This window comes from Mus musculus, chromosome 14 (assembly GCF_000001635.26).
Source record: "Mus musculus strain C57BL/6J chromosome 14, GRCm38.p6 C57BL/6J".
NCBI lineage: Eukaryota > Metazoa > Chordata > Mammalia > Rodentia > Muridae > Mus > Mus musculus.
In genome coordinates, this window is record NC_000080.6 from 49,010,894 (window position 1) to 49,035,718 (window position 24,825).

General features: G+C 35.1%; 1 protein-coding gene across 5 annotated transcripts in view; it reads right to left on the reverse strand.

Annotated features, from left to right (window-relative positions):
* Nucleotides 1–1,028: 1,028 nt before the first annotated feature.
* Exoc5 (exocyst complex component 5) overlaps nt 1,029–24,825 on the reverse strand; it is a 54,746-nt gene continuing 30,949 nt past the window's right edge. The window contains exons 11-19 of one of the 5 annotated variants that reach the window (XR_001781081.2): nt 23,915–24,124; nt 22,378–22,525; nt 12,306–12,414; nt 10,390–10,531; nt 8,509–8,629; nt 6,581–6,667; nt 5,305–5,413; nt 4,524–4,739; nt 1,029–3,456 (exon numbers count right to left, since the gene is read on the reverse strand). Coding sequence is in view for 4 of the 5 variants with exons in the window: in XM_011244883.3 (XP_011243185.1) it covers nt 3,268–3,456; nt 4,524–4,739; nt 5,305–5,413; nt 6,581–6,667; nt 8,509–8,674; nt 12,306–12,414; nt 22,378–22,525; nt 23,915–24,124 (1,234 nt within the window). In the remaining variant the exon portion in view is untranslated. Of the gene's footprint in view, nt 3,457–4,523; nt 4,740–5,304; nt 5,414–6,580; nt 6,668–8,508; nt 8,675–10,389; nt 10,532–12,305; nt 12,415–22,377; nt 22,526–23,914; nt 24,125–24,825 lie in introns of all 5 variants that reach the window. The other 4 variants (XM_017315766.2, XM_011244884.3, XM_011244883.3 and 1 more) reach the window with 4 other exon arrangements.

Consider the following 24,825-nt stretch of genomic DNA (forward strand, 5'->3'; position numbering starts at 1 on the left):
ATGTACTTGAGTGACCCTTACTCTTGAACCAACAGTTCAAGCATGCCTTATGTGACTACTCTGAGGTGCAGTGGCATTTTAGAAACCAAGATCTCTTCATCTGGATGTATACTAATGTAGACACAGGCATCTCAAGCAATCAGTAAATCCTCTACTTTGAATCAATAATGGTAATTATTATTCAGGCTGTGTATCAGTAAGGTAGTATTCAGATAGTGAAGTATTTAGAAGGAAAGAAAAAGGGAAAGATCAAAGAAAATATAACACAAATTGCCTGCTTTAAACTAAATTTGAATTTAACCTCCTTTAACCTATGTTAGCAGCACTTTTTAAAGCAAGGAAGACCCTAAGGACTCCCAGCAATGGCACTCCTAAATGAGGCCAGTAACTGTCATGGAATGATTACATGGTCATACTCTAAAAATCCATCCACTCAACTATTATCTAATAATTCTTGATAAGGGTTCATTATATACTCTATCATCTTCAGTAATGGAGGGGCCAGTCTTCATTCTTAGCCTATGGATAAGGAGATGTCATGTGCTCTTACTATAACTAACATAAAAGCTGATTGTCCTTCTGAGTCTATGTTCATTCAGCAGTCACATTAAGGCACCCAAGTTTAAGCCGGGCATGGTGGCACACGCCTTTAATCCCAGCACTTGGGAGGCAGAGGCAGGGGAATTTCTGAGTTTGAAGCCAGCCTGGTTCACAAAGTGAATTCCAGGACAGTCAGGGCTACACCCAAGTTTAGACAAATAATTTTCAGTGTTTTGGAGGAGCACTTTTTAAACTAAATATTACACATAGTTCACCAAGAACTGTGGACTATTACAAGGTTCTTCTTTAAGCTTTGGCAAAAGGTACTAGGCTCCATTATGTCCATCATGTCTAACTGAAAATTCCCATGTATATATAAAAGCATCTTATCTACTGACAACCATTTTGAGTTATAAATTCTAAACTAAATTTTATGATGTCCATTCATATAAATACTTAAAAAGTAAAATGCAAAGAATAAATACTAGTTTACACAATGCAACATTTTTATTTCCTTAAAGAAATAACTCATCTATTCTAGTTAAGATTTCTAAATCTTGATTACAGTCACGTTCTTTTCTACTAAAAAAGGGGGAGACCTAAGCTATGAAAAACAAGGAATATTTTAAAGTAAAAATTGTTTATAGAATTCATTATAGATGTCCTTAAAGTGTAAAAACAGGGTGAAATAAAAAATAAAAAAAACAACTGCAGGGAATTTGTTTATTGAGCATGAACGTTAACATGTCTAAATAAGGTATTCACTTTGAATTTTCTTTGTCCTGTCACTGGACATAATGGAAAATATTGCACAGAACTCAAGCATGGAAATAATAATTAACAAAATATCTAAGCAACAAGTAACTGGTTTACATTTTAAAAATTAATCCAAACAAAATAATTTGAAGTGCTTCTCTGATTTAGAAGTCTTAAAATGTCATCTGATGTTTCATTTGATATTTTTCTTTCTTTTTTTTTTCCTTTTTTTTTTTTTTTTTTTTTTACAAATTGACACTGTACAAAGAGTTCAAATGGCCAGTAAAACTACTGCCTTAAACTGTTGGCTTTAAGTAACAGAGGTATAATTTGAGTTCACATCAGTACGTTCTAAGTGGTAACAGTACAAGCACAGAGCTTTGCTAGTATCGAGAACCTGTTCTGGCTCTCTCTTTTCTGAGGACAGCTATCTGGAAAGCCTCTAAACCTGCCACTATATCCTGCAAAAGTGACAATGACAAAAGTTGGCCTGCTCATTGCCCGCCGCTTACCATCGTTAACACTGGGCTAAACAGAAAGTGAAAATTCAGTCAACAGTAAGCTGTGCAGTGGTTAGCTCTGGACCTAGGCAGTTTGATAATGTTGATAACTATTCAGTCAGGTTCTCAAAAGAAAAACAGTTCCTCCAAATTAGACCAAAATCCTACACTGAAAGAAAAAAAATGCTATGAATGAACTGAAGATTGCAGTTTACCTGGTTCCTAGATGGCTGTGAACTACACACAACTTAGAATAGTGGACAACATATAACCTAGTTTGTATTCTTAGAGTAAATTGATAGGTCTATGAGCAATGGCCTTTCTAAAGTTTTATTTGATATTTAAAATTTTGTGAGTGAATTATTATGTTGCCATATTAAGCCAATTCAATTAATAATCTTCAAGAAGTACTAACTTCAGAAATGCTTTGAGACTGGAGAATGAGAATGGAGAATGACAGACTCTACAGGTCTGAAAAGCAGGCTTTCAGTGCAAGCTTGCCTCCAAACTTGGAATATATACTATTCATTATCTAAAATTCTCAGTTCCTCTTAAAATAGAAGACTCCTGCATGTTTAGCCATCCCATCTCATTCAAGATTAGTCTTAAGGGACTGACTGCACTGTTGCTAAACATGGTGTTATTTCTCACATACACCGTTTACACTATACATCAATTTTTTACTCCTTTAAGAGTATTAAAATAACAAATATGGTCCTTAAAAGTCTTCCACCTTAAGTTAAATATAAAATAAGGTAGTTTTATTAATTTCTTGCTAATTAATTGACTTAAAATCTATTTATCAAATAAAAAATAGTAAACTTTAAGTTTTACCCAGAAAGCAGATAACATTCTGATCTGTTCCTAGTGTCTACTTAAAATGGTTCATCAACAGTTAGTTCAGCTCGTGAGATTTTCCTTAGACCAGCACTGCTGCTGCCCTACAGGAAAAGCACATCACCACCTACACAAATGATGCTCAACCGGGATCCTCTTGAGATGTGAGAAGTTCTTTAGGAAAACCTAATAGCTTGATTAATAATCACCAGCACTGAAAATTTCACTGAAAAACTGATAAATAAGAAATATAGTTTTACTGCACTTTTGCCTATTTTTAATGCAAAAACAGGAAGATAAGATTTCCAAGTAGAATATGTTAAAAACCAAGAACCAGAACACTGGTGAATTTCATTCATTTTCTGACACCAACATTTTCCAGGATTATAACAGTCATGTAGGTTTATAGAATTTGAAATTTATAAATTAAAGTATAGAATTCAACATAACAGGGAAAAGATAAAAATACAGCTAGAGGTGTCCAAATTTCAAACAAAATTCCAGGTAAGTATGGCTGCTGCTTTCTTCCAGTCATTTTTTCCCATAAAATATTGGCGGTGTCATAAGGAATCTCCTGTGCTTCCCATTACCGAGGCCTTCTGAGAAAACAATCCATTGCCTTTGTAAATTCAGCTCAGCTGAAGTGTCGCGCCAGGCGGGCAGATCTATAGTCAGCACGAAGTTGTACAAAGGAGTGGAGTATGTTCTTGTCCAGATTGGCAAGTTGTTCTCCCGAGCAGACTTGTTTTAAATTATCTGGAGCCACGACCAGGAGATTGCAAAGTGCATGCAGAGTATCAAAAAGATGTAATACCATTGGAATCTGAATGGAGAGAGGGAAGGAAGCACTGAACCACAGCAGTTTATTTTCCTATGCGCTCTGCAAAGTCTTCTCACATCTTGCTAGTCAGAACTTAATAACATGGGGAAGTTGCCTCCTATGTTAGAATTTCTTAAAGCTTCTGAAGAGCTAAAACTCAAAGGTTTCCATAGCTAAAAGTTTTAACCATTAAAAAGATTCATATTGGGCTAGAGAGAGATGGCTCAGTGATTAAGAGCAATGACTGCTCTTCTGAAGGTCCTGAGTTCAATTCCCAGCAACCACATGGTGGCTCACAACCATCCGTAATGAGATCTGACACCCTCTTCTGGTGTCTGAAGACAGCTACCGTGTACTTACACATAATAAGTAAATAAATCTTTGGGCCGGAGAAAGCGGGGCTGAAGCGAGTTCAATTCCCAGCAACCACATGATGGCTCAGAAACATCTGTACAGCTACAGTGTACTCATATACATAAAATAAATAAATCTTTAAACAAAAGATTCATATTACTCAGTTTTTCAATAATTTGTAACTTGGTACACTAGAACTAATTATCTTTAGTATAACACCTTTAAAAATAATTTAAACAAGCTGGGCGTGGTGGCGCACACCTTTAATTCTAGCACTCGGGAGGCAGAGGCAGGCAGATTTCTGAGTTCAAGGCCAGCCTGGTCTACAGAATGAGTTCCAGGACAGCCAGAGCTACACAGAGAAACCCTGTCTTGAAAAACCTAAATAAATAAATAATAATAATTTAATCATTAGGGAAAACTGATTTTCGATAAACATACATGAAAAAGGAGTATCATTTTCCTAATGTGTGACATAAACATCATCCATCATGGATGTTAAAAGGACTATCTCGATGGAATGTGCTGAAATATGACCTTATCTAAAATGAAGTCCCAACTGGAAAAATGTTCATATTGAGATGTAACTGGTAGACTATATTAAAGCTGTCTCTTAATGCTGCCAGCGAAATCACACATTTCCAGTACAGGCTTTTAATGGTACAGCTTCTGTTTCTGAGCTTACTTGCAAGCGTAACTAATTTGTTTATATGTACCTTGAAGTCTTTGGCACATTTTCTATACTCAGCCACGTCGCAAATTGCAAGCATGCCACCCATACAACTATAGGAATATTGTTGAAGATGTTCATAAATAAGCCGATGAAAACGTACTCCAAGTTCCATCAGAACTGTGTCCACATTCTTCCCATCCATGGAATTTTTAATCTTCTCAACTTGTTTTCTTACATAAACACAAACTTTTACACATGCCTGTAAAAGTTTTTCTACAGTTATTACACAGATATGTAAATACAGTTTTCCAACTTCTAAGTATAAGAAAAACAACACTTAAAGCACAACTATGTTGAAGGATATTTGATCACACTGTGAACCCTAAGACCGTGAACTGGAAAAATCTGTTTCATATCGTGGTGTGGCTCAGCCCTAGCACACACCTTTAACCCAAGGGCTTTCTGTTTACTATTAAACAAGTAGTTGTGGTGTAGCTCATTCCCAGCAATCACCTTAACTCTAAGAATTCTTTGTAAATAAGAGCTAAATAAATAAAGTCAACAATAGGTCGAGAGGTGGAGCACCAACCACTTGATAGGGAGTGAACACAAGGAAGCAGGAACGGTGTTTAGACAGTGGAGAATGAGGGCTTTTGCAGCTGAGGATGGAGGGCAGCTGGGTGCTTCCTGTGCTTCTCTGAGCTAGCAGGGTCTTCATTTGGTAAAACTGAACATTAGGTATTTTGTTTTTAAAAACAGCACAACAGGTGCACTAATGCGTGTACAAGAATGAAGAAAGAAGATAATATATTAGTTCCACTCACATTAGTATACTGAATCAAAACATTGTTCTCATCTTCTGGCTTAAAATCTGTTTTCTTTTGTTCTGCAGCCAAGATATGCTTCATCTGTCCAATCATACAATTTAATGTCCTAAAGATTGAGAACACAACATATATGACTCACTTAACTCGCTCAATTTTACCTACGGATTATACGGAATTAAGTTAAATTATTTAATTGCCTATCATCACAAAACCACTTTGGAATTGACAAACTAGATTTTGGGGGGAAAAGGTCATTCTGTGACTTGATATCAACTTGATATTCTGGTTTTATCATCTTTCTCCTTAGAAAAGATCTTATAACCTAGCACTAATCATTTCCTTCACATCTAAGGATCTTCTCAGGCAAACCCGTGCATAGGGAATACTTAGGAAAGTGGAAGGATAAACGGCTCAAAGAGAACGGCTGTGGAAGCTGGCACATTCAATCCCACAGTCAACAGGCAATCAGGAAGACAGTACTGAGATTCTAGCTGACAATAAAGGCACTGGTTAAAAAGTACCAATAATATCTAACCTATGTGATTCCTCAATAGTGAGCAATCACTCAGCTTATGCAAATAAAAAGACTACACTAATTTAGAGTTAAGGGGCTGCAAGACAGAGTAGTCAAAAGATAAGTTTCATGTTAAATTAAAGAGACGGATCACATAATTAAGCACAACAATAATGAGGTCAAGTTACAAAATGACAGTAGGCCAACATAAGATGGTGGGATGTAGTGAATCCTTCACATCTGTGAGCTCTACTACTTTTCAATCAGTGTAAGAACATCATATTCTCAAAACAGAAACCTGGAAAGTAATTATCTTCAGTCAAAGTTTTAAAATTCATTTAACATAAGTTACATTTACAAAATCAGTACAATTACTACAAAACTTCATAGATAAGGCTGAAGCCACTAAGTGGAAATATAGTCCTAAATACTACAAGTCTTTGTTGGTTCAGCAGCACTGATAAGTGCAGGGCTTCCCACATGCTAGCAATACTCTACCCCTGGTCTATATCCCCAGCTTGGCATCTCTGTTTTTAAAGGAATTTGTAGCCTGTACATGTTTGATGCAAATGAGTGGGGCTTAAAATATGAATTTGATTTGAAATATATTTAAACATACTGATTTCCAGGGGGGGAAAATTCTCTTATAGATGAGAACAGTACATTAAAGAATCAACTCTAAAAACTCTGTTCATGCTGCTATGCAAATGTGATTCTACAAGTTTTAAAAAAGCAGGAGATAAAAAACAGTTAACTTACCTATCAATGCCAGTATCCAATTTCATCTCCATCTGCTCAATTATCTCTTTTTTCTTCTGGAGGCATTCAGATAACTTAGGAGAAGAGCTATTGTTTATTACAAAGGGGGAAAAAACAAACAAACCCTCCCATTAGTAGCCCATTTGACAAGTTTATAATTTATATATTGTGTATTCATATTTGTAAATAATACTAACACCTGTTATTTTCATTTGCTCATAAATCCAATAATTACAAAATAAATCATTGCTTGCAATTATATATATTAATATATTCTATTCATTCAAACTAGAAAAATTAACCCATTAAAAACCAAGAAAAGACAGACATATTATTCTGATCTCTAAGGAAATAGCACTTGACATAATCATGCAGCTTTGAATTTGAAACTAGTTTCCTGTGTATCTAAATATCTGATAGAATAGTAATAAAAGTCACGGGTATCACCAGACTCTTACAAATATAATAAATCCAACTAATAATATGGACAGTAGAAAGTAAATTCAGTTACATTTAACTTTTTAAAATAAAACACACAAAACCTTCCAAATACTATTAAAATGTCCAAAAGCCTCAAAATATTAAAGAATAAACAACACTAAAACTCCTATGACTCTATGTTATGCGGCATAATAGTTCTTTTAAAAAGTAAATTAATAAGAACTAGCTAGGCTTGGTGGCTCATGTCTGTAATACCCACCTGAGTTACACAGAAAAACAGTAAACTTCCTTTCAAAGTCTGATTTGGGAATCACAAATGATCTTTGAACTTGTTTCTGGTCTAGACATGGCATAATACTGTTTATAAAGTCTATCAAACTCATTTATCTCAACATTTCTTGCATAGATAACAGTGCTAAGAAAACAACTTCGTGAAATATGTTCATATGTATATAATTCTAATTTTCAAATGCCTTAAAAGTCCATATAAATTGATATGAAATATGATCCAAATCCTAGTGCTTTATCAAAATATGTTCATTCCTGTTTCCTGTAATCTTTACAAGTGTATCATGTCTACTGGTGTTCATGTGCATATATGTATTATAACATAATTACAATATTTGTCAATTCCCTTTCTTCCCTGAAAATCCTACATACCTCTCCTAGCCTCAGCCCTTATAAGAGAAGAGGGAGGAAAGAACTAACTAGCTTATGACGTGACTGTCTCAGACTTGCCAGTTTCTGAATAATGACGTACTTATTATTTATTAAAGCTTAGGCCTTAGCTGACTACCTCCTGATTTGCTTGCATAACTTAACCATTTAGTCTAGTCCATGTTTACAATGTGGTCCATTACCTTTCACTCAGTTCCAATACATCTGACTTCATCTGTGTCTGGCTGGCCAATCTCCTGCCTATCTCCTTTCCCCAGAGGTCCTTCCTCTGCCTGAAACTGGCCTTTCCTCTCCTGCCTCAACTATAGGCCATCAGCTCTTTATTAAACAAATCAGAAGAATGCCTTATGCAGGTGCAGAAGGACAGAGACAAACAAGCAAACATAAAACCGCTGTGTGAGATTGCATCTTAGTTATCCAAGCTGACTTTGAAATCATTATGTTGACTAGACTGCCTCAAACATGAGATCCTCCTGCCTCAGCCTCCTGAGTAGATAAGACTACATATACCACCCTGCCTGTTATCTGCTTTGCCTTCCAAAGGATGCAAACAGCTGAACTGCTCTAAGCTGGAAGGCCCTTTCCACATTAGATTTCAGATTTTGGTTCATGATAGTTAAAACTTTTCAAATATATCAAAATTAACAGCACAGTGAAAAGAGAAAACAAGAATTCAAGAAAGAAAGAAAAGATTTTTATTTCAAACCTCCTGTCCTATTTGATGCTTATATGAAGATGTATTATTTAAAAATAGTAATAAAAATATAGTAGTCATTAAATACCAATGAAAATATGACAATGCAACTAACCTTATTAGTGGCATTAGGTGATCATTAAACTGTTTGTCAAAAAGATGAAAAATAGTATTGGCCTGTTGTACAACATCCAAAAAGTAGAGATTTGCATTCCTAGAATCTGATGATGGGATTCCTAAAATCGGAAGGCATAGGTAAGTGGGAACAACCTTTAAAAAAACTGAGCAAAAGAAAAAAAATATTTATATATACCACATGAATAAAATTAACTGTCATGTAACAAATCAGCAACAATTCTATAGATTAAACAGCTTAATGAGATTTATCCAAAGCTATTTTTATACCCCAAAGTTAATCATCTTCATGATTTGTTTAGATAAAATGGAAAATGAATCAATTAACAACGTGCCTGGGCTCTGCCTTCTCCTTCTGTCCCCAAACCTCCTACCACAACTACACACTGTGCTCATCATGTTCTCCACCCCGTCCTCAGAACTATTCAGACCCTCATCACCCAGAGGCGTGTTTCCACAACATCTCCTAATGCTCTGTGCTTGTCAACAACATTCTGACACCAAAAGATGGAGCTGAAACCCGCTCTAGATCCACTTCCTCCTTTCATAAAGAGAAATACACGGACTCAAGGATCCTTCCTCTTTTTAGCTCGAGATGCCAGTGTTTCTATGTAAAATTAAGAGAAGTCTAAGAAAACCACCCACAGCTAATGATAATATATAACTTACTGCCTAGAGTTCTTACTACCTAGAGTAGCTTTACAAATGGAAAACAAAGATGTTTTGTACAAAAAATACAATTGTTGGTAGGAAAATTAAAGGTGCCAACACAAACATACAATTAAAAAAACTGAAGCACATGTAGAAAATACTAATCACCATAAAACATGGAAATTAAGGCAGTATTAGTGGATGTATTTAACTAATAATATGTGAAAAAAATGGAAAACTATGTACTAACATACATAAAAACCTATATATACATACAGGCTAGAAGCAATGTAAGTTGTACGGAATAAGCTCCTTAGGAAAAAAGTACATTAATGAAAATTATTTTAAAATATATATGCATAGTGTGCTTTGACTTGGGACTTTACCTAAAGACAATAATTTCAGTAAAAAGAAAGGTCTACAATGCTACTCCAGTATGTCTTATTACCTGGCAGAATTGTATGTGGTCATTAGGACAATGACCATGAACACTAACTGCATTGAACATGCTCATAGATATGAGAAATATTCCCTGTCCAAATGAAATTTTCCTAAACATTTCAAATACTGCTATTGAAATCAATAGGAAAGTTTCCATTCTAAATGAACAATAAATTCTTCATACCTTACTCCTTGTTATCTTGTAATTTCTAATGAACAAATTGATTTTAGTTATGTATGTGTGTTAGTCAGAGGACAACATTCAAGAGTCAGTTATCTCCTTCCACCATGGGATCTGGATACTGAACTCAAGTTGTCAGGCTTGGCAGCAAGTGCCTTTTACTGCTGAACCATTTTACTGGCCCTTATTCTTACTCATCATCTTATTCTGTAATCACATCTTAAAATATTTAAATTATTCTAATACAAATGACTACACTAAGTCATTTTCTACCAGCACAATTTAAATAATTAATGTCAACAGTCTACTCTAATTAAGTTAAAATTCACTAAAAGACATGGTTGCTTATGAAGGGTAATAGAGTTAAGTTAGTGACTGGTCTATAGCTAAGTCTGGTTCATTATTAAAGGTTTCTAGGCTGGTATTTTACACAGCCAATAGAAACTTTCTGAACTGTATATGCTTTCTACAGGCTAGAGTATAATGCTGGAGGGTAGGAGGGACTAAACAACTGAGATTCCTATATATTCCTAATATGCTGTTGTCTCTACTTAGATTATTCTTACTCCAAATATTCAGTTTACTCACCACTTTATTGAGTTCTCTGGTTCATGTGTCTTCTCAGAAGCCTTCTCTGACTACCCTTTCATAAAAAGCTTTTGGGAGGCTGGCGAGATGGCTCAGTGGGTAAAGGTGCCTGCTGCCAAGCCTGACCACCTGAGTTCGATCCCTGGAACAAACATGGTGGAAAAAGAGAACCAACTCCTGCAAGTTGTCCTCTGACCTCTACATGCGTGAACACACACAAAATAAATGATAAATAAGGAAAAAGAAAAAAATTCTGTCTGTAAATCCTTTACCCTGCCTCCCCGTTAGTATTTTCTATCCTTTATCTAGTTTTGTTTTCCTTTATTATATACTTCCTAATCATTTGTCTATCATTTTTATGAGAACACGAATCCCATAACTAACCATCTAACAAGTATGTGCTAAATGAGTAAGTTCTGAGAAGAGACAGACATTAACAAATCAAATTCAACTCTGGGACAATGGAGAACTATGCCGCCTAAGGAGCACTACTGCATCTAAGGTGATCAGCACAAGTGTCTCTGAAAAGGGGACATCTTAGTTGAGGTCAGATTGAAAAGACAAATGTAAAGAGCTGAGGGGAAAGTTTTCTGCAATGGACAAATGCCAAGTGCAAAAAGCCTAACAGGAAAACAATGAAGACCAGGGTTATTGGGCACAGTAGGAAATGCAGCATGGTGAGAAATCTATAGAGGCACACTATGGATCATATTGTTTTAAGTAGTTTGTTTTTATTCCCTCTAAGAGTAATAATCACTGAGGAGTCATCAATAAGAAAATAACAATTAGGGCTGGCGAGATGGCTCAGCGGTTAAGAGCACTGACTGCTCTTCCAGAGGTCTTGAGTTCAATTCCCAGCAACCACATGGTGGCTCACAACCATCTGTAATGGGATCTGATGCCCTCTTCTGGTGTGTCTGAAGACAGCAACAGCATACTCATATGTATAAAATAAATAAACCTTAAAAAAAAAAAGGAAGTAACAATTAAGCTGGCTATTGCATAGAAACTAGGGAAGGCAAGAATGAACACAGGAACCAGTTAGAAGATGACAATGCTCAAAGTGGGATTGTATCCGTAGAGATGAAACAAAGTAGATAAATTATATTTGGATGTATACCTACAGTGTTTGCTAATGAACTTGCTATTAGCAATGAGAACAGGAAGGTTAAAGCAGTTTCTGGGTTTGGTAACTAACAACTTCCTTAAAAACCTAAGAGAAGATCACTGTTGGAGGAATACAGTTTCTTTGTTTTATTATTTTAGGTTACTCAAAAATCACTATATAGTCTAGGCTGGCCTCAAACTCATAGTGACCCCTGCCTTGGCATCTTGCATGCTGGGATTACAGGCGTGAACCACCATGCCTGGCTAAAGACTTTCATTTTTAAAATGTTAAATCTGAGATCCCCACTTAACAGGTTACAGGGTCAGGTTATCAACTATGTTAAGGAGATTGGAAGTCAGGGAATATGTTGTTATTATACTATAGTTACAAAGCAGTAAACCCAAAAGAATGAAGCTGAAAACTTTAACATAAATGTATTCCTTTCCAGCTTTATTTTTGAATATTTTTCTCTCAAAACTTCATTACTCAATTCCTAAGCAGAATTATTCTTACCTCCATTTATGCTCCTTGACATTTTATAGCATAGACCACTTTTATACATTCTGCCAATATATTGTGCTGAGTTAAGTAATCTATAGCCTTTCTTTACTGGATGTAAACAATATGTAAAAATTAAGCCTAATTAATTTCTAGCACTCTGCACACCCTGTTATTAGAGAAGCGCAAAATACATTGTGTTGAAGTGAATTCATCACACAAAAGTCACAAATAAAACAGCATTATGAATATTGTTCAACCAAGCAGAACTAAAAGAGTTTAACAAAAAGTGTAATAGACATATACTTACCAGCAAGACCCGTTTCTAAAGCATAATCAATATGCTCAATACATAAAAATTCCACAAGAATGGTAAAAATTCTAAAGGCATTCCTTGGTAAATCAGAAGGATCAGAAAGCTTTAAAAATAAGCAAAAACAGTATTACTCTTCAAGTCTACATTGTAATAAAGCCATCTTTTTGTATACAACACTATTTCAGGTAACATAATGTGACCGTTCCTGTCTCACTGCCGTACAACTATAATCAGTCCTCTAGACTGTTGGTGACCCTCCTGACCTAGGGCAGTGTTAAATCTAGGTTGTAATCTTTGAGTAAAACACAATTATACTTTCAAAAAACACACATATGCATATGTGTACACTCTGATAACAATGTGGGATGCATTTTGAATTGCCAGGATCACAGTCAAAGAAATTTGAGGACCTCTAACTAACTTAGGCTGTTCTAGTAAAACTCAAAACAAAACAAAACAAAACAAAACAAAACAAAACAAAAGATACTTGTGGAATTAGGCTATGAAGTCAATTAATATACATAGTAATAAAAATACAACAAAATCAAATTTAACTCATCATATCCTGGTGGAGTAAGTCTTTAGAAGGTTATTCAATTTCACCAAGTCGTAATATCCTCATATAAGATAAACTAACATTAACAGCATTTCTCCTTAATCTTAAGGCTGAAATAAAATAGGAAAATTGCAAACTTGATTTACACTAAGCTCTCGCTTTTTACTTTGGTGTTGCTACCATTAGACTATTTAAAGAAATGTTAGCAGTTATGCTGAGAAAAATGAACTCTTCTTAAAAAGTATTAACTGTGTTCTATATAATTTATGAACTACTTTCTGTCTCTGCCAAAACTACTTAAAGCATTACCCCAACTTTCAAGGTAATACTATTGGACTTCTTGGATTTTGAAATATTTACAAATTTATAATGAGGTCAAGTTTAATAATAAAGTTTATTTATGTTTTATGAACACCTTATACAAATAGCATAAGGACAACTTAATATAGTATTTTTTACTAAACTTTAAGGCCATGAGTAGAACTTTCCAATGTCCCATTGTACTAGTGGTCAAAAATTTTTTATTTTGGAGCATGAAGATTCTGAAGTTTCAAATTAAGGACACTAAATTCTAATGTAACAATATAAGCCTGATGTTTAAAGTACATTTATGAAGAATTTCATATACCATTTTAAAACCCCAGTGATTATACATTCCCACTTGTAAGGATTTCTTAAATACTACTCTGACCATTAATTCTTACCAATCTCTCTATTCTTTTTGTTTGTTTGTTTGTTTTTGATGTTCAACAGATACCGTTACCTTCATCATAAATCATAAAAACCAAGCCTAAGTTTTCACCTTTCTCCTCCTTATATCCCCAAATCCATGCATAACATATAGAAGAGATAAACAGAAAACTGATTTTAAAAAAAGTATAGAAGACATCAAAGAATAAGGCCTGACATTTACAGAATGTGAATATACAATTCTCTCGTGTATAGACAACCTTAATCAGGCTGTATCTTATAATATAAATCATCTCAATAAATTTAAAAGGGATTGGCATTATGATGCAAAGTTTTCCCACTGACTACAATGGAATAAAATCCAAAATCATTAACAGAAAGGCATCTAGTATGTCTCCAAATGTTTGGCAACCAAATAACACAATTTCTTTATCATATTAGGGCCAGAAAAAAAAAATCAAAGAGAAATTAAAGAATATTTTGAAATGAATTAAAACATATTAAACAACTCAGTTTTCAACTAACACAGTACTTAAGAGAGAAATGTAGTTAAATGCACACACTGGAAAAGATCAGCACACTCTGCTTTTACCGAAAGACCAAACCAAGACAAAAACAACCAGGAAAGGGACAAATAACACCTAAGCAAGTTGAAGGAAGGTAACAATAAAGAACAAAAATCAGGGAAACCCAAGGGGTGGAGAGACTAATGAAACAAAAAAATGGTTCTCGGTAAAATCAGTAAAATCAATACACCTTGTGGGCTGGAGAGAAGATTCAGTGGTTAAGAGCACTGACTGTTCTTCCTGGAGGTCCTGAGTTCAATTTCCGGCAACCACATGGTGGCTCACAACCATCTGTAATGGGGTCCAATGCCCTGTTCTGGTGTGTCTGAAGACAGTGACAGTGTACTCACATATAACAATAGTGTACACATTTATAAAATAAATAAATCTTTTTTCATTTGTTCAGGAAAAAATCTGTGAAACAAATTTCTGATATTGGGAATAAAATAGCTAATTATTACTATAGCTTCCACAAAAACTGGTAAGACAGTAATGTAAGAAAGTGTCATAACTTTATTCAAATAAGTGCAACTTCTGTAAAAATATAAAAGTCTTTAAAAGATATACACTAGGTGGTCAGAGTTTTGTACACCTTTAATACCAGCACTTAGGAGGCACAGGAAGGTGGATGCATCTCGGGAAGTTGAGGTCAGCCTGGTCTACATTGTGAGACCCTGTCTGAAAGACAGATAACAGATAGACAGACAGACAGATAGACAGACAAAACTGCCAAAGCTCACTTACAATTAGATTACCTGAATGTTTCTGTATATAATAAATAAGCTGAAATTTTAGTTTAAAATCCTTACAAAGAAAACCACAAGCTCAAATCACTTTCCTGGTGAGTTACAGCAAACATTTAATACAGAAGGGCCATCGTCTATACTCACAAACAACTGAAAGGGGAAACAGAAGTACTCGGCTTATCATCCTATGGGTATAGCATTATTTTCATTACTACAACATGACAAAGACATCAAAGGCAAACAGTATTCATAGACACTTTTGCAAAATCTTGTAACAAAATTTAGCATACAAGGGCCAGCCAAGATTGCTCAGAGCTGAACAAGCTCACTGCCAAGTCTGATAAAACATATTTAACTCCTTGGACCTACTTTGAAGATAGAGAGAACCAACTTCCTTAAGTTTTCCTCTGACCTCCAAAATGCATGCCCACAAATTATAAATAAATGCAGTTTTTTAAAAAGTTTTGTTTTGTCTTTTAAATTTAGCAACCCTTAACATCTGAAATATCAGTTAGCACAATTCTCCCAAAAGAATAAAGAGAAAGCATATACCAAACTGTAACACGCAATCCTTTGTTTTATTTTGTTGCTTTGCTTACTGTGTGATACGCATCTCCTGTGGCCAAAGCTGGTTTCAATCCAACTTTGCATATGTGGGAGAGCTATACTCAAGATCTCACTTTCCAAGTACTAGGATCAAATAATATCTAACTTAACACTACACTTAAATAAACTAGTATAAAAGACTTTGCTGAAACTAAAAGGCATTATTTATAAAAAGCCTATAGTCAGCATCATACTTAGAGATCAAAGACTACATGCTGTACCCTGAAGGAAAGGTATAAAGATGAGTGTTTGTTCTCTGCACTTCTATTTCACACTATACTAGAAGCCTGGCCAGAGCAACAGGACACAAGAACAAAATAAAAGTCATCTTTTATTTTACAATAAAAAATATGTATCAGTTCTTCCCAAATAGAATTATAGATTCACTATTATTCCAATCAAAACCAAACTTTTCTCTCCTAGAAACCAATAAAATACAAGATGAGACCCATCACATCAGAGGGAGCCCACTCCTAACACTATTCAAGATATTCTGCTAGACTTGCAGACAGGAGTCTTCTTCACCCAGCAACTGATGGAAACATGCAGAGTCAGTATATATTCTTTGAAAATTTCTACTAATGTTTATATTAATGGATTGGCATTCAAAATGTAGAAATAATATATGCATATAAATAAACTACATTTCCCTCAGTTTATGGAGGAATTAAATACTTGATTCTAGTATGTAAGAGCTATAGTGGTCCACCGGAAAACTGTAAGAATCATCACCAGGTCTTTATGATGATTAGATAAGTTAATGTGCAACATTTCAAGTGGTTAGATTAGTTAGCAGAACGCGCTATAAAGTACAGTACCAAGCAGAGCCTCAGCGCTGGCCCAAAGCCAGTCTCTATGGATGGACTCTGGACTGGCTAAGCAGAAACCTACAACACAGACCTGAGCTCAGGCCCACACCACTACCAACTGCAGCTTAGTCCTTGAATAAATGTCTAAGATAATGAATGTCAGGTCCTTCAGCCACAAGTCTCAGGTACAGGTCAGCTTAGGTTCAGTAATGGCAACCAAGAGTTTTTTATCATGCTACTATAGACCTGAACAATGTGTACCAAGATTTTATTTGCTAAAAGGAGGAAAGGAAATTAAGCATACAAGTTTTCCTTGGAACTGAATGTCAGGCCTATTATGGTAAGAGTTAATATCAGACACAACCCAATAGGCCTTCTCTTGAGCCCAGTGCCCACAGTTGGAGCCTTTATACCCGTGTGTACAAGGCGGAAATGACAGTCTGAGTGGGCCAGACAAAAGCACCTCCAGATCTTTAGAGGTCAGAGGCTACAAACAGACCACAGCACTGGGCAGACCATAACAGTGTAAGCCTTTGTCTTATCCCTGTGCTATACTCATTTTGATAGACTATGAACTTTGAGTAAGATCAAGTATTGTGATTGATGTGACATCAAACATAGATAACTTCATTTGGAGAAAGAAGAAAGTGATGAATGCAAGTTTTTACTTTGGAACTATGGACCAGGCCTCCCAGAGCAAGGCTGTGGAGTGCTAAGAAAGAACCCTGCAGTGCTGAACACAGACCAGTAACTGTGGAAACAGCTTTTGGATCACTAATACGCCCACCCTGGCTCAGGAGAAAGATGCATAAACAGCATGACCTACCTTTCTAAGGAGCTCCTAATGTCTAGGTCTTTCCTGCTATCCTGCAATGTCAGCTTTAAAGGATGATTATGGATTTATGACAGACTGGGGCTTTGAGGCACTCTCTACTGTTGAAATGACAGCTAGGGAACCAGAGAGTTGGTTAAAAAAAAAATCTCTATTTAGGGTGCCATCTAGTGTTAAAACAGGGACAGTGACAACGGTCTTAGTGAAAATAATAAACAGATTATTCTGGAAGAATGAATATACATAGACAAAGGCAAATTACTACGCTGGCAATTAACACCTAATCTTTCAGCATGCAGACACTGCTGTAGGTCACCAAGCATCCTGAGTTCCCAAGAACCCAATAAGGACCAAAAGCAAGGCACCAGAACCACAGAAAACTCAAAGGAGATGTTTTAAAGATATTCTAGAAACCACAAGAAAACATATGCAAATAATTCTGCAATTTGCCAAAGAAAGTTGCAATAATTAAAAAAAAAAAAAAACCAAAAAGAAATCCTGAAATTAAAAGAATAGTAAATAGAATGAAAAAGTAATCGAAATATAAATAGCAGAAAGAAGCTGAAGAATCAGCCACCCCTCCCCCCAAAACAGGTAGGGAGAAGAAAAAAGTAATCAGAATATCTAAAGCATACAGACCTGTAGGAAAGCATTAAAAGAGTTAATACTTGGGCTATAGGGATGCAAGGATAGGAAAGTAAGAGGTGGCACAGGCCTTTAATCCCAGCACTCGGGAGGCAGAGGCAGGCGGATTTCTGAGTTCGAAGCCAGCCTGGTCTACAGAGTGAGTTCCAGGACAGCCAGGGCTACACAGAGAAACCCTGTCTCAAAAGAAAAAAAAAAGAATAGAGAATTTATACTACAAAGAGCCATAACCAAATGTCAAAGGTTAAAGAAAAGGTTCTAAAAGCAAAGCAAAACAAACAAACAAAAAACAAAAAAAGGGAACAGCAGATAACGAGATTGAGAGTATACATCTGTCTTTAGAGGCAAAATGTGGCTTCTTCGGTTCCCTTCCAGTACTATGTATCTGAGTCTTTTAAAAACAAATAAACAAAGCAACCTAAAACTCTATTCTGTCATTCAATTGCAGAGTGGCAGAAACTTGATACCCACACATTGAAGGGAAAAACAAGAACACAAAAGCAGCCCAACAACCAAAACCTGCCAACCAGGAATGCCAACTCAGCAAAACTAGCTTTTAGAAATAGAGAGGTAAGACATTTTCAGACAAATGCCGAGAATATTTATCACTTTCGCATTTCTCTTACAAACAAAACAAAAAACAACCCCAAAACATATGTTTAAACGGAGTTCGCCAAACTAAAAAAATGAGATGCTAACAAGATGAAAACATCTAAAGATACTAAACTCCCTGAGAAGAATTGACACTACAAATAAATTCCAGAAAGCTTTAGTACATAAAAAAAAAGTATAACACTTTCATAAAATCTAAAACACAAGAGTAATAACTACACTAAAAGTGAAGTGGGACATTAAAAAATTGAAAATGTAGAGAGAATTGGAATGCTGTAGAAAAGTTTTTATTATTCTTTCTTTTTTTGCTCCTATCCTATAGTAGTTAAATTGTTGTTTAAAACAGCTTGTTATAATTGAAAGTTGTTTGAGTAACGTCATAACTATAAAATATAGATCTATTAATATACACTAGTAGATAAAAATCATTTAATTACAAAGAAAAACTGTAAAAGGGAGAAAGAAACTAAAAAATAAAAAAGCAAAGAAAACAAAACAAAAATAACAAACAAGCAAAAAAATTGGCAGTAGTAAAATCTTACCAATCAATGATTATACTAAATGTAAATGGACTAAATTCTCTGCATGGCTGAGTGGAATCAAGGACTCAACTATATACTACTTATATAAACAAAAGACCCATTTCACCTCTAAAGACAATTGTATATTATAGAAAGAAAAGGAAAGGATATTATAGAATTGAAATCCAAATGAAAAGCAGGAATTATTTAAATCTAATAAAAGCTAAAAAGTGACAAGGATAAGACATTATATAATGATAGAACTAATTCAACAAAAGGAACTAACAACTAAAATTACCTAATATTAGAACAATCAAATATGCAAACACTAACAAGTTTAAAGGGAAAGATATGTTCCAATACAATAAGGTCCCTTAGAGGGGCATATATATTCTCAACAGCACATGGAACATTTTTCATTATAGATGATAGGAGACATAAAACAAATTTGAATAAATTCTTAAAAGTTGAGTATTTTCCTAAATAAAATAAATTAATAACAAGAAAAATCTTTGGAAATTATATAAATGCATGGAAATTAAACAACTACATCAGCAAAAATCAATAAAGAAGGAATTTTTTCTTGATATACACAATAATGGAAATAACCAGTATCTTGTTGATGAAGCAGTTCTGGCAAGAAGTTTACAGAGACAAATAACTATGTTTTTAAAAGCAGACTTAAGTCTCAGCAAATACAGCTACCACACAATTACTTCACCTTAGGCTCAGGGATGGTTATGGAAGAGGAGAAAAAGATTACAAGAGCAAGAGGAACATGGACTTTTAAAAATGTACCATTTCACATTTAGTTATTACTACTTTTGATTTTCAGATTTCAAGTTTGCTTTGAGAGTATGTCTCCTAGAAATGTCAGAAGCTACATTCATAAGCCCACCAACAACACATGAGCTGAACAAGGACAACAAAAGCTATGCTAACATGGGGTTGGGGAGAACTGGAGGCTTCAGCCCTCCACAAAGGACTACAGGCAACTAAGGAATGCTGAGGACAGGAGAAACAACTTTCCCCAGGGAATAGCATGTCAACTTGGTTATGAAAACATACATACAAGTAACATTATACAGATTGAGAAGGTTGTATTCATGAATTTAAGAATATAACAATAATTAATAAAAAGAGGCTATAAATTTAAAAGAATAAAGAAGGGTGATGGAGAATAATGTAATTACATTATAATCTCAAAATAAATAGACGAACAACTAAAACAAATAGACTAAGAGCTAGGTATGATCATGAACAGTGTTAATCCCAACACTCTGGAAGCAGAGGCTCTTTGTCGATTCCAGGCCAGCTTGGTCAACATAGTGACATAGTGAATCCCAGGCCAACCAGGGCTACAGAGTAAGACCCTTTCAGAAAAAGGAAAAACAAAAATTTCTATATAAGTAAATCAAAGATGAAAAAGTATACATTATAATGAAAACTATAAAAATGCAAAGGATTACAGATTATCATGAATAAAGATATGTCAACGACTTTGATAGTCTAGAAGAAATGGGTAAATTCCAGGACACATACCTTATCATAAAGGAGCAGAAAACCTAAACTGATCAGGAATGAGTACTAAGCTGGCAGAACAGTGTGCATGGCAGTTATGGAAGCAACCAACTAGGTTTTAATGGGATCTGAAGCTTGTTCCACATGAGTGAGTTCAGGCCTAGTACTGTGAACTTGGTCAAAGGCCATGGCCAAGGTAACAGACCCTAATGGTGAACCTACTGTTTCTATGTGGCTAAATGGACACATTATTAAACTACCCACTAAAGAGTTACATTATATACATAGATTGGTGTTGCCCCATGTTTGGCCACAGGAAGTTTCTTTTTGATCTGACAAAAAATGTTAAGACAAATTAGAGAAAGACTGTGTTCATTTGGTGTGGGATAGTATGCAGGTACCTACTATCACTGATCACAGACAAAAATGAACTCAAATTAAAGTCTTAAATATAACCACTAAAATTATGAAAATACAAAAAATAGTGAAAATACTTTATAACACTGGAATGGATAAAATCTTCTTGACTGAGACCCCCAAAGCAAAGGAAACAAAAGTAAAAGCAGACAAGATTACACTAAACTATAAAGCTTCTACACAGTACAGGAAACAGCAAAGAATGAAAGAAAACTTACAGAATAAGGAGAAAATATGTATAATTATAAAATCTAACAATCATAGGTTCATATGAAGAACATATAAGGCACTAACACAGTGAAAACAATCATTTTACTTCAGTTAGGAAGGCAAAAAGACAAAAGGTAACATGCTGGTTATGGGAAAAAAAGAGAACATTTCTACACCCTGGTGGGAATGTAAACAGCGGTTGTGAAAAATGGTGTAGAGAGAGGTTCCTCAAAAAGTTAAAAAGAGGGGCTGGAGAGATGACTCAGTGGTTAAGAGCATTGACTGCTCTTCCACAGGTCCTGAGTTCAATTCTTAGCAACCACATGGTGAATCACCAACCCTCTGTAATGGGATCCGATGCCCTCTACTGGTGTGTTTGAAGACAGCTACAGTGTACTCATATAAATAACATAAATAAATAAATCTTTAAAAAAAAAAAAGTTAAGAGGCAGGCAGATTTCTGAGTTTGAGGCCAGCCTGGTCTACAGAGTGAGTTCCAGGACAGCCAAGGCTAGACAGAGGAACCCTGTCTCAAAAAAACAAACAAAAAAACAAAACAAAACAAAAAAAAGTTAAAAAGTGGGACCCAATAGTCCCGCTACTTGGTATACAAAAAAGGAAAAGAAATCTACTTGTTTAAAGAGGGCTCTACATTCCAATTTTATTGCAACAATATTCACAATAGTCAAAAGACAGAATCAATTTAAGAATCCATTAAATAGTGGATAAAGAAAATATGGTATATACACACACAAAGGAACAGTTTTCAGCTATGAAAAGCCATTAAAATCCTTTTGTTTGCACAATGGGGAAGGAACTGGAAGACATGTTAAGTGAGATAAGTGAGTCTTAGAACAACAAATACTGCATGATCTTGCTCATATGCCAAATCTAAAGAAGAGAATTTCATGGTCAGTAGAACACGGTCAGTAGCGGCTAAGGAAGGAATGGGAAGAGAGAGAGAATGAGGAAAGGCTGCAGAACAGTACTGTTAACTAGGGAAGAGAAATGACTATGGTGGTTTACTGTCCCAGTAGGATGACAACAGATTAACAATGTTCTATAGACTTTTAAATATAACAAGTCCTTTTAGGTTTTAAATGTTTTTACCACAAAGAAACGAATGTTTGAGAATACATATACTCATCCTGATTATAACATTACTCATATAATTTCTATCAAAACTTCATATGGTACCTATAAGTATATGCAATTTGTACAAACCGTATTAATTAAAAATCTATATTAAAAAATTGGTTGGTCCTAATTTTTTCCATAAATGAAGTAAAACTTGAATTATACAACTATATCTTAAAATTAATTTATTATTCTTACCCTATGACATCTTTCAAAGGCTTGTTTGGTTTCTTGTAAAAGATTAACTACCACTTCTTGAGATAGGAAAGTTTCCCCATGTGTATCAATACTTGGCCCCAGTGGTAAGTTGGTACGTTGTCTAATCCTTTCTTTCAAATCTTGAATACTAGTACACCATAAAAACAAATGAAAAAAGTGGTTACTACATTTAGATTTTTAACTGCAAATACTCTCAACCTTAGCATACATCAACAAAAAAGAAAAAGCCAAAACCCAAAATGAACCAATAACCAAGAGACTGAAATTCTAATTACAAGTATTAGCTTTTAAATGACTTTCATCAAAAAAGGGTAAATTTGGAGTTCTCATCTTTGCTGAGTATGTGCACAAGTATGTCTGGGTGCATGTAAGCCAAATGATGATGTCACGAATCTTGCTTGGTCATTCTTCACCACCGTTCCATTAGTCAGGGTCTTTCATTGCACCTGGAGCAAGGCTGGCAGCCAGTAAACCCTATGGATCCTGCTCCCAATGTTCCCAAGGCTCACACTGCTCATGCCTTCACTCTGTTAAACTAGATTTATTAACTATACCTGAGCTTTTCTTAGTGACTAAGGATCACTTGGAACATTTATTATGTAGATATCTCTTGGTTAAACTATTTTTGCTATGAACTCCTTTTTTTAAGTCTTATGATTACTCTTTAGGTTTTAGCTTTTTGAAATAAAAATTTTGATTTGGCATAAGAACTCAGGAACTTTTTATAATTTATTAGATATGTATGCATGCAGGTACACAAAGGTCAGAGGGCACCTTTTCAGAGTCTATTCTCCTATCGTGGATTCTGGGAATGGAATTTGGATTATAAAGCCTCACACAGGAAGTAGTTTTACCAGCTGAGCCATGTCACCAACTTAAGACTTTCAATGCCATTAAGATCTTACCTTTATTTATTATTGTACCCTCTAATCATTACAAGAAAGGCCTGGGTGTGCAAGTGTGGACTCTACTTTCCACAAGGCACCATAGAGGCTAGTCCTCCTCCTAGAATCTACTGGGTCCCAATCGGGAGACAATCTGGACAACTAAATGTTACCAACTTTACAGCAAACTCTTTTCTTCTTATAAGCAAATTATCTGAGACTTTAAAACATAATTTAATAGTTTTATGTATAAATGACAAAAACAAAAAACAAAACAGCTCAACCCAGGGCTGCTGAAAGTGTAAAGTAGCCCCTCTTTCTTCACAGTTTCACACAAATGACGGAAGTCTTAGTCAGTAACTCAGAGTAACTCAGTGAAGGAACTGAGACTACAGAATTCTTTATATTACAAGTACTCTCGTCATATTATTTTGATTGAGAAGTATTTAATTTACATTTTAATCATGTTTTGGGGCCATTTCAGCATGTGATCCAAGAAAGGGTTTGGCCAATAGCACATATAATATGAAGAGCTATTCACAGCAAATCTTAATGACAGCTAATATGTACTAAGTTTGCCCAAACTGAATGTTGTTAACATTTTTAACTATATTTAATTTTTAGAAACCTACCCTCCTGTGCCAATGGATCTCTTTTGGTGGTTTTTTGAATCATAATAGCGCTGTAGGATCATAGCACTTCTGCTTTTCAAATATCCAATCTCCACTTCAATATAGTTCTCCAGATAGGAAATGAAAATGGATTTGATAAGCTTAGACAAGAAAGTCTGTTTATCAGTACCTAAGTTAAACTCCATCAATTTGCTGGAAAGACCGGTGGTTCTTTTCATAGGAAACAGAGAGAAAAAGATGTATATTTTAGATACAACAATAACATTAAAGATCGTATATATTTATAAAGGTACTTTAATGGTTTATATCAAACCATTGTTTATATCAAACCATCATTTCTTAAATAATGGGAGACTACTTAGGATATAGAAAACAGCTTACAAAGTTATATATGAAAATTACAAATAACATTATATATAGTCTATAAAACTGTCATTAAGTGGTAGAAATGACCTAGGAAAAAAGACTGTGAAACAATGTAGAAATGGCAAGAGTGGAGAGCAGCCTAATGTACGCTCTAAAGTCTTCATCTACAAGGTACCCAAATGGTATGACAAATTCTACTGTCTGTTCATCATTTCTGTCTTTGTCAGTGTGGATGCTTGAGGATGCTGAGACAGTATTGATGCTGTTATTAAGGTGAACTTTCTCCCAAAACAAAGTGGCTGCAGATAAATGTAACTGTCCTAATTCCCCCCCCCACCCCCCCCAGACAGGGTTTCTCTGTATAGCCCTGGCTGTCCTGGAACTCACTTTGTAGACCAGGCTGGCCTCGAACTCAGAAATAACTGTCCTAATTCTTAAAAGTAAACTCCACCAACAAAACTCGTACAAAAATTAGCTCAGAAATTAGAAACAAAATTCTTAAGTCAGTTTTTGCAAGGTCTTGTTAGTTCAATAAAAATTCTGCT